At 35.3% G+C, this 11,308-nt stretch overlaps 1 protein-coding gene across 2 annotated transcripts in view; it reads right to left on the bottom strand.

Moving 5' to 3' along the window:
- Positions 1–394: 394 nt before the first annotated feature.
- Positions 395–11,308, bottom strand: part of CCDC126 (coiled-coil domain containing 126) — a 32,441-nt gene continuing 21,527 nt past the window's right edge. For both annotated transcript variants that reach the window (XM_014830625.3, XM_014830626.3), the window contains one exon: positions 395–2,417. In XM_014830625.3, coding sequence (XP_014686111.1) covers positions 2,233–2,417 — 185 coding nt within the window. In that variant the 3' untranslated portion in view covers positions 395–2,232. The remainder of the gene's footprint in view (positions 2,418–11,308) is intronic.

Here is an 11,308-nt window from a genome sequence, read left to right as displayed (position 1 = left end):
TTTTTACCAGTACAATGCCTAGAGTAAACCCAAAGATATTCTGAAATTGGAAAGTTTTTACTATCTTTAGTGACACCTTCTGTGCTAATGTCTCCGTTAACTAAGATTAACTAAAGATATACATACTAAGGCATGACTTTTAAAAACTCAACAGTAAACTTCAACTTGAGGGTACAAACCTAGGAACCACCTCTGATCACAATCCCCAGACTTTCCCCATCGATCCCTGGACTCAAACTGTCCTATCCTGAATAAGGCAACCTTCCGTCTTTCTCTTTTGAAAAAGATATCTGAAATTGATGGAACAAAACCCAAAATTATTTATGATTTCTTTTAATCATATACCATTTATTAAATGCACAACTACCATTAAAGAAAAAACTTATGATAACACTTTGTAAGTACAAATAATATATTTTATTTCAACTCTGAAAACAAAAACAAAAAATGTCCACATCTAACACGAGAGAGACTGAACAATTATTCCAAACTTCACCTGGCAATGGTATATAATTAATTTCTTCACATGAAGGTAGAGTACAGGGAAAAGAGTTTGGAAAGCTACATTTCATAAAACAATATTTTTTGAAAAAAAATACTTATTTTAATCAAACATATAATCATTGGTACTATGTATGGTAGCATATGTAATAATGAACAATACAATATTCAAAACTAAATTCAATATGGGGCTGGCCCCATGGCCAAGTGGTTAAGTTCATGCGTTCTGCTTCGGCAGCCCAGGGCTTCGCTGTTTCGGATCCTGGGGGTGGACGTGGCACCGCTCATCAGGCCATGCTGAGGTGGTGTCCCACATAGCACAACCAGAAGGACCTACAATTTGAATATATAACTATGTATTGGGGGGCTTTGGGGAGGAGGGGGAAAAACACCAAACTAAATTCAATACTGTCTAAAGCTAGCTGCACTTAAGCAGTCATTATAGAGAATAAATACTATGAAATATAGGGCACCATATGGCAATTAAATTTGCTACAAGGGAAATTTAAATAGAGGTGTACTTTGCTCTATACTAAAATTACCCTTGATTAGGATCTCTTGTGCTATTTACAATAGCTGTTTTCCTGAAAAGATAGTCAATCTTTATAATTTAAATTATATTTTAAATGTTCTTTATTTTTAAGTGGTCATTATATAAAATGAACATCTAATGTATCTGTTATACAAATCCAAAATTTCATAAAGCAGGATACTCTTATATAATACAATGTTACCATTTTCCAAGCAATTTAATGTAGCACAAATACCTTTATTATATACATCTGGCTAAAGTCCTTAAGAGTCCCAGTCTCATAAATATCTCAGTCTCTCCCTCCCCACCAACACAATAAAAGCAAGAATTACCCAAATATGGAAATAATGTGCTTTCCTGATAGCATAGACACTCAAAGGGTTAAATTTTTAAATTAACATTCATGTATGTGAAAAATCATGAATTAACTTAGTTTTTAACCTCATCATAAACATCTTTTATTCTTCAGGATATACGTAAGAAAATGCTACATATTAGATTACAGATTACTATTTTAATGTTGTTTAATTGTCCCGATGTTTAGAATAGGTTACAGACAGTGGCTACTACCCATTTCAAGATTATACTCTTACAAATGTAATTTTTAAAAATATACAGTAATTAACCTCCAGTTATTCTGAAGAATAGTGCAAATGAAGACATTCTCTGGGTCAAGATTTCAAAACATTATTTGCAATCTTATACTTCCTTTCTCTGCCCATAATCTAAATCTAGTACTGGAGGAAGCACATTTCCTAACAGTATCAGGCTAACACGTATCTATTGAGAACACATGACAGAATGATTCAATAACAATATTCTCCATTTGTCTGAAAAACATGTTATATATTTAAATAAATATTTTATAGAAATGACTCCATGTCTTTCAGTGTTTTTCTCAGCTTGATCTCAAACAAAAAAAAATTATACAAAGATCACCTATCTACTTACTACATCAACCATGTTACCAAATTCCCTTTGAGGATATAGTACAGCATTGAAGAGACTTGCCTGAAAGCAAACTAATAACTTTTAAAATTTATAAACAGAATTAGAGTTCCATGAATCCAGCATATTCCTTGAAAATGCGTAGAGCTTTTATTGTAAAGTATACTCTATCCTAGCCAGCGATGTAAAAGCTTTTCTGCCATTGGATATAATCCACGGTGGATGCAGCAGCACAAGGTGATCTTCAACTGCTATCTAATGCTGCCTGATGCATTTATCCTTTTATTTGTGGTGACTGGCAACAGATTCCCAGTGGTACCACTGGGACTGTTGGTTGCTGAGCCATTCACAACAATATAGTCAATTTTGTTCTCCAGCTTTACCAAGCGTTGTAAAATGTCATCCAAAAGGACAGCAATTGTTCTTTTCAGATCCGCTAGGGGAAAAAATCAGAATAAACCATATGAAACACTGACAGAGCACTTAATATTTGTGTCTTCATAGTTTGAGGGGGAAAGTGAACAATTATTGAGTCATCTGAGAGAAAATATACTAGAGAGAAAGCACTCATACCACAAATAGGAAAAGCCTAATTATTTTAATCAATAGCATTGCATAGAAGGCTTCTTAAAGGAATTTCAGAGCTATAAATATGAGGGAAACTCTCACTTGTCTAGTGCAATAAAACAAATCTAAAGTCTGGTTCAAAATGTTAGTCCCTCTCTAAGAAACACATTTACCTTGAGTTTCTTAAGCAGTTTGTAAAGATGACTACAGACTAGGTAAGGTAAAAAGCTGGCTGAGCTAAGTAAGAAATTCAATCAAATGGAGAGACAAGAAACCTGGAACCTCCACAAGGTGAAGTGTGGGGGGAGCCTAGGATCCAGGGCAGATGCCAGGAACCTGATTAGTGCAGCAGAAATACAAGCAGTAGTTCTGATTTAAATTTCTTCCAGAAAATAATGGGGAAGAACATATCTTCTAATCTCTTTGGAAGGTTAGGGGTTTCAGTAGAATTTACTTGGCAAGAATGAAATTAATGAGGCTTTTGTTCCTTTGAATTCTATTTTCTCAGGTTTCCCAAAGGCACCAAGCACATATTAGGTATCAATCCATGCCAACTAATATTGTTATTTTTTATTGATCCTGGACCAAAAAAAGCAGCTCAAACTCTAATCTGTGATGAGGAGAAAAATCATCTAATAACAACTGATAAATCTGCTTATGATTCTGTTACTAAGATATCAGAAAAAGAATGAGCAAAAGAAAAAATAGATAAATTGGACTTCATCAAAATTTAAAACTTTGGGGCATCAAAGAACATTATCCAGAAAGTGGAAAGACAACCTACAGAATGGAAGAAAATACCTGCAAATCATATATGTGACAAGGGCTTAATATCAAGAACATATAAAGAACTCAAACTCAACAACAAAAAAATAAACCACCCAACTTTTTAAATGAGCAAAGAACCTGAACAGACATTTCTCCAAAGAAGATATGCAAATGAACAAGCAGCACATGAAAAGACGCCCAACATCACGATGAGATACCACTTCACACCTACTAGGATGGCTATAATCAGAGAAAGGGAAAATAAGCACTGGCGAGGATGTGGAGAAGTTGGAACCCTCCTACACTGCTGGTGGGAATATAAAATGGTGCAGCCACTGTGGAAAACAGTTTGGCAGTTCCTCAAAAAGCTAAACATAAAACTACCACATGACCCAGCAATTCCACTCATAGGTATATACACCAAGAAATTGAAAGCAGAGACTCAAAGAAATACTTGTATGCCAATGCTCATTTCAGAATTATTCACAATAACCAAACGGTGGAAACCCAAGCGTCCATCAATAGACAGATCAACAAAATGGAATATTATTTAGCCATGAGGAGTGATGTTCTGATACACGCTACAACATGGATAAGCCTTAAAGACACTGTGCAAAGTGAAATAAGCCAGACAAAAAAATGACAAATATGATTCCACTATGTGGACTATCTAGAAGAGACAAATACACAGAGACAGGAAGTAGCTTAGAGGTTACCAAGGCGAGAGGAAGGGGAAAATGGCGAGTTATTGCTTAATGATTAGAGTTTCTTTTTTGGAGTGATGCAAGTAACGATTGTACAACACTGTGAATATAATTAAAGCCGCTAACCTTACACTTAAAAATGGTCAAAATGGAAAATTCTGTTTTATATATATATATATATATAAAACCACAATTTGTTAAAAGTGAAAAAAAAAGTATCAGAAAGTAGTGAGAGTGGTGGTGGTGGGTGGTGGTAGAGGGTGGTTAGAAAATGCTTATTAAAAAATAAAATGAATGTGTAATGTAAAGTGAAGGGAAGAAGCTGGTCCCATGGCCGAGTGGTTAAGTTCGCGCGCTCCGCTTCAGTGGCCCGGGGTTTTGCCGGTTCGGATCCTGGGCATGGACATGGCACCACTCATCAGGCCATGCTGAGGAGCCGTCCCACATGCCACAACTAGAAGGACCCTCAACTAAAAATACACAACTATGTTCCAGGGGGCTTTGGGGAGAAAAAGGAAAAAACTAAAATCTTTAAAAAAATAAATAAAGTGAGGGGAAAACTTTATTTGGAGGAAGTCTAGTGATGCAAGAATGAGACTCTCCATGCAGTGCATCTTCTGGCATCATTCATCATGAGCACTTACATATTCTAGTTTAGTGGGAATTTACAAGAAAAAAAGTACAAGAAAAATCCTTTGACAAGAAGTATTCATGGATGAAATGTCATGGTATATATAACTTCTTTCAAACAGTACCCCACAAAAGCATATATATTTGTATAGAGAGGGAAAGACACAAACAAATGTCGGAAATTTTTTAGCAAATGGTGAGTCTAGATGAAAGATATATGATCTTTCATTTCATGATCATTTCATGATCTTTCAAATTACCACAAATTTTCCCAATTTTCTGTAGATTGAAAATTTTCAAAATAAAAGACGGGGAGAGGAGACATTTCTTTTTTAAGACCTTTCAATCAAGAGTTATAATAGCATTTGGTAAATATGACAGAATTAAATATTTTTAAAAATTCTTCAGCAACAAGACTAAAAGGTACCTACTGGATCTCCATTTTTCCCTGGCAGTCACCTCTTGTATAACATTTGAAGAGGTTAGCCAGACAGGGTAGAGTAGACTAAGGGGAGGGTTACCAGCACGTTAGCATACACAAAACGAAAGCTCTAGAAGGTCTGACACCAAGGCCAGGTGTGACAGGAATGATAAAGGTACAGCCTAATCATCGATTAGAGTTAGGGTTGGGAATAGCAACGAAAGGAAAAGTTGGGATTAGTGAGAAAAATTATATGATAATTTTACTTTAACAATGTCCTAAATTATCATTAAATATCCCCTTTCAAAATTTCTAAAATCAATTGTATTAATAAAATACTACAAAAGACTAAGAGATTTTAACTACCTTGCTCCATGATATAAAAATCAGCTGAAAAACCAGAACAAACCTAGTGTTTCCTGAACTTGGGATTTTTTTGAATACACCAAAACTCCCCTTTTTTCTAGACTGACAATACAATTTTATATTTACATTTCCTGAGATTACATACTTATGGGAATTATATGTTTTTATTACATGGGCGTCTACAGTACTCCCCCATAAAGCCCTATCACTGAAGGTGCTAGCAATAAGAACGCCTTCCCCACCATGAGGCCCTCTTCAGAAAGCCTAAAAGCAACTGGAAAGTGGAGACCATCTCATATCTGTCCTTTTACTCTCAGTTTACCCAGCTTGATGCTTCACGACACAGCAGACACTCAACAAATGTTTGAAATGAACATTTGGCTGAATGTCTGATTCACGTGTTTGGTAGGTGGTACCACTGTTGAGACTAATTTTGATCTGAAGGATCAGATTTAGGAATAAAACTCTTTAAACTTGTTCTATTTCTGCTTTAAGCTTCCCTATTCCGGGAGAAAAAAATCAAATGGTTAAAAAGAAAAAAAAAAGGCCATTACAAAAGCTCATAAGAACATACAGATACTATCAAATAGTACCTAGTCCAATTATGTCACAGTACACACAAATCAGAAGGAAGATATAGTGCTATTAAATATACTAAAGATATTGTATATAAAAGATTCTAACTATTAAACATAACCAGAGAGTATGAGGTACAGTAGGAAGCCACTATCATCCCAAGGTCTACGGAACGGAGGGAGAAAGCAGTGATATCACCAGAACCCAAGTCCAAGGACACCTTGTGGAAAACAGAGCCAAGGCAGGCAGTCTGGCAGGAGCTGGTGCTACAAAGGAGACCCCACCTGAGGCAGAGGGAGGGAGAAAATACCCTACCCTTTCCTTCCTCCTACTTTCCAAACTCCCACCAGTGCCTCCCATTGGCTGAACCCACATAGAAGCTAGGTGATTTGGGAACTTGGAAAATGCCACCTACTGGAATCACCCTCCCCTGAGATACAAAACAGAACAGAGAAAGGGTGAGGAATAAATTTGAGGATGACAGAGCAGAGGACCAACACAAACAGCAAGTACACATGCCTTTGTGGACCCCATACTTATATGCCTCTGTCTTGATTTCTCTCTTATTTATATCTCAATAGGTTTTGTTTGTATTCTTATTGTGAGCTGCCTTAAATCTGTTGTATAGAGGAGAGGCAGATATAAAGATAACCATGTGTTTACACAGACACACACACAGACACACACACAAACTGTAGTAAAATGCAAGATGCCTAATGAAAACAAAACACAGAAGTATTTAACGTATCGTATAAGTCAAAAACTTTTCCTTATTACTATTTTTCAAATTCAAACTGATATTTTACCACCACTAACATCAGCTTAATGGTACAAGGAAGAAAACTTAAAAGTCACTTCTTGACTACCAAAGTGAATTACCCACTGTAAAGTTTTATGATGGAGCTGGCAATAAAACAAGAACATTATCTAAGAAATATGAACTAATTTAAATATCAGAGCAAAGAGTATTGTTCAATAAAACTGGTTTCAAAAACCTCATAAACTCTATAATTAAAAGTACATTGTTTAATATTTTATTTTCAATACAGCTACCTTCTCCCATTGAGTGTTGAATAAATTATGTCATTCAACAAATATTTTATTATTTCCCTACTTAATATTGCAAGGCACACTGTTTAGATCTCATGAGTGGATCAAGATATGTTCCCATTAAACCTTAAATACAAATTAAATGCCTAAGAACATAAAATAAGCCTAACTTTTCTGAAGTGAAAAAAGCTAGATAATGAATTTGACTAAATCATAAAATAAGCTATGTTTTAAATAGCCACATCAAAATCATTTCTGACAGGAATTTTGAGATTGACTTTCCTTTAACATATTTAGAATACAAGAACTACTCATTTTACAGGTTGGTTTAGGTTTTTTCTTTTTTAAGTGGTAAGTAACCTTTTTATTTTGAGACAATTGTAGATTTACATATAGTTGTAAGAAGTAATATAGAAATTTCTACACCCTCTACCCAGTTTCTCCCAATAGTAACATCTTGCAAAACTATATACAACATCACAACTGGAGTATGGACACTGATACAGTCAAGAAGCAGATTACTTCCATCACCACAAGGACACCTACGTTGTCTTTTCTAGTAACACTCACTTCCCTCTCATTAGCCTGTAATATGGTGTATTACATCCACTGATTTTTGAAAATTGAACCAGCCTTGCATCCCTGGAATAAACACCACTTGGGCATGGTGTTTAATTCTTTTTATGTTGCTGAGTTGTTTGCTAATATTTTCCTAAGGATTTTCACATCTATATTCCCAAAGGATAGTGATTGGTCTGTAACTTTTATTTCTTATACTATCTTTGGTTTTGGCATAAAGATATCAGCTTCATGAAATGACCTGGGAAGTGTTCCCTCCTCTTCTATTTTCTGGAAAAGACTGTGTAGAATTGCTATTAATTGATAAATTTCTGACAGAATTCTCCAGTGAAACCATCTGGGCCTAGATATTTATTTTTTGGGAGTTCTTAAACTATAAATTCAACTTCCCTAATAGTTAGAGGGCTATTCAAATTATCTATTTCATACTGGGTGAGTGTGGTAGTTTGTGGTTTTCAAGGATCTCATCCATTTAATCTAAATTATTAAATGTATGTGTGTACAGCTGTTCAGAGTAGTCCCTCATTATCCTTTTGATCTCTGCAGAGTCTGTAGTGATACTCATTTTTTCAGTCCTGATATTGGCAATTTGTATCTTCTTTTATTTTCTGTCAGTCTTGCTAGAAGTTTGTCAATTTTTTGACCCTTTCTAAGGACAAGCTCTTTGTTTCACTGATTTTCTCTACTGTTTTTGCTTCTATTTCATAGATTTCTGTTCTTATCTTGATCATTTCCTTCCTTCTGCCTGCTCTGGGCTTATTTTGCTCTTTTTTTTCTAGGTTCTTGAGGTGGGAGCTTAGATTATGAATTTGAAACTTTTCCTCTTTTCTAATGTATGCATTTAGTGCTCTAAATTTCCCTCTCAACACTGCTTTAGCTGTGTCCCACAGTTTTTATATTTTCATTCAGTTCAATGTATTTTTAAAATTTCCCTTGAGACTTCCTCTTTGACCCACTGATTATTTACGAGTATACTGTTTAGTTCCCAATTGTTTAGAGATTTTTCTATTATCTGTTATTGATTTCTAGTTTGAATTCACTGCGGTCCGAGAACATACTGTATGATTTGAATTCTTTTAAATTTGTTAAGGTTTGTTTTTTATGGCTCACGATAAGATCTATTTTGCTGAATATTCCACGGACTATTAAAAAAACATGTATTCTGCTGTTGTTGAAGCTTCTATATATGTAAATAAGATTCCACTGATTAGATTGTGTTCTTCAGATCTTCTATATCCTAGTGGATTTTCTGTCTAGTAGTATTCTATCAGCTCCTGAGAGGGAAGTGTTTAAGCTCTCAACCATCATTGTGGACTTACCTATTTTTCCTTTTAATTCTATCAGTTTGTACATACACATTTAGTATTGTTATTTCTTCTTGGTGGGTTGATCCTTTTACAGTTACATAATGCCCTTCTCTGACTTTGGTAGTTTTCTTTGCTCTGAAGTCTACTTTATTGGATATGAATGGAGCCACTCCTGCTTTCCTCTGACTAATGTTTGCATGATATATCTTTTCCCATCCTTTTACTTTCAGCCAGCCAATATCATTAAATTTAAAGTGAATTTCTTGCAGACAGTACATACCTGGGTCATGTTTTTTAATCCAGTCTGCCAATGTCCTTTAACTAGTGTATTTAGAACATTTATATTTAATGTAATTGTGATGTATTAGGACTTAAGTCTGTCACTTCATTTTTTGTTTTGCTTGTTCTGTTTTTCACTTCCCTGTTTTCTCTTTCCTGTCGAATATTTTTTACAATTCTTTATTGATTATCCGTAATGTTTTTGAATGTATCTCTTTGTATAGTTTTAGTGGTTGCTCTAGGTATTACATCATGTACATAACTTAGTCATTTTACCAATGTGAGCGAAATATATAAGCTTTACCTCTCTTTACCATCTGTGATGGTTCATTTTATGTGTCAACTTGGGTAGGCTACGGTGCCCAGACAAATCCACCAGTCTAGATGTTGCTTTGAAGGTAGTTTTTAGATGTGATTAGCATTTAAACCAGTAGACTTTCAGTAAAGCAGATTATTCACTATAATGTGGGTGAACCTTATCCAATCAGCTGAAGACATTAAGAAAAAAGAAAGAGGTTCCTGGAATAGAAAGGTGTTCTTCCCCCAAACTGACTGCCTTCAGACTCAGGACTGCAACATCAACTCTTTCAAGAATTTTCAGCCTGCCAGCCTGCCCTACACACTTTGGACTTTCCAGCCCCTACAACTACACAAGCCAATTTCTTAAAGTCCATCAATCTCTCCCTTTCTCACTGTTCTGCTTCTCTGGAAAACCTTAATGCACCATCCTTTTATCCTATTCCATTTATAATATATTGTCTTAAATATTTCTTCTACATACATTTAGAATCACATCAGACAGTGTTATAAGTTTTGCTTCAACCATCATAGTTTAGAAAACTCAAGAAGAAAAGGAAAGCTTCTGAATTACTCTTATTTTTATATACCATCTTCTTCCTTCCTGATAGTTCCAAGGTTCCTCCTTTTGTCATTTCTTTTCTATTTAGAGAACTTCCTTTCACCATCTCTTAAGGTAGGTCTGCTGGTGACAAATACTTTTCCTTCATCTGAGATTGTCTTTGATTTCCCCTTCATTACTGAAGGATATTTCACGGGGTATAGAATTCTGGCTGATTGTGCTTTTCTTTCAGCACTTGAAAAATATTTTGCTACTTCCTTCTGGCCTCTATGGTTTCTGATGAGGAATCTGCTGACATTCGAATTGTTTCCCCACTATATGTAAGGTATGATTTTTCTTTAGCTGCTTTTAAGATTTTTTTAATAGTCATTCTTTAAATTTTTCAGAAGTTTAATTATGATGTATCTTGCCATGGATTTTTTGGGGGCTTATCCTGCTTGGGGTTCACTCAGCTTCTTGAATCTGAGGTCTATGTCTCTTGCCAAATTTAGGAAGTTTGCTGCCATATTTTTTTGAGTATTTTCCCAGCTCTGCCCTCATTCTCCTCTCCTTCCAAAATTCCAATGACACAAATGTTACATCTTTTGTTATAGTCCCACAGGTCCCTAAAGCTTTGGTTTTTTTCAGTCTATTTTCTCTGTTATTCAGATTGGGTAATTACATGGTTCTATATTACAGTTCACTGATTCTTTCCTCTGTCCTCTCCTTTCTGTTGTTGAGTCAATCTGCTGAGCTTTTTATTTCAATTTTTTTTTAAAAGATTGGCACCTGAGCTGACATCTGTTGCTAATCTTTTTCTTCTTCTTCTTCTTCTCCTCCTCCTCAAAGCCCCTGAGTACATAGTTGTATATTCTAGTTGTAGGTCCTTCTGGTTGTGCTGTGTGGGACGCTGCCTCAGCAATGCTTGACGAGTGGTGCCATGTCTGCACCCAGGATCTGAACTGGTGAAACCCTGGACTGCCAAAGTAGAGAAGGCGAACTTAACCATTTGGCCACAGGGCTGGCCCCAAATTATTATATTTGAAGTTCAAAAATTTTCATTTGGTTTTTCTCTATATGTTCTACTTATCTGCTGAGATTTTCTATTTCTTTGTTCAAGCTTTCTGTTTTTTCATTTGCTTTGTGTTAATTCCTCAATGAAGCCTTTTTAATCATGACTGCTTTAAAATCTTTTTCAGATAATTCTAACATCTGTCATTGGTTGTCTTTTCATTCAATTAG

The sequence above is a fragment of the Equus asinus genome, chromosome 1 (genome assembly GCF_041296235.1).
Source record: "Equus asinus isolate D_3611 breed Donkey chromosome 1, EquAss-T2T_v2, whole genome shotgun sequence".
NCBI classification, from domain to species: domain Eukaryota; kingdom Metazoa; phylum Chordata; class Mammalia; order Perissodactyla; family Equidae; genus Equus; species Equus asinus.
This window is presented reverse-complemented; position numbering and strand designations above follow the sequence as displayed.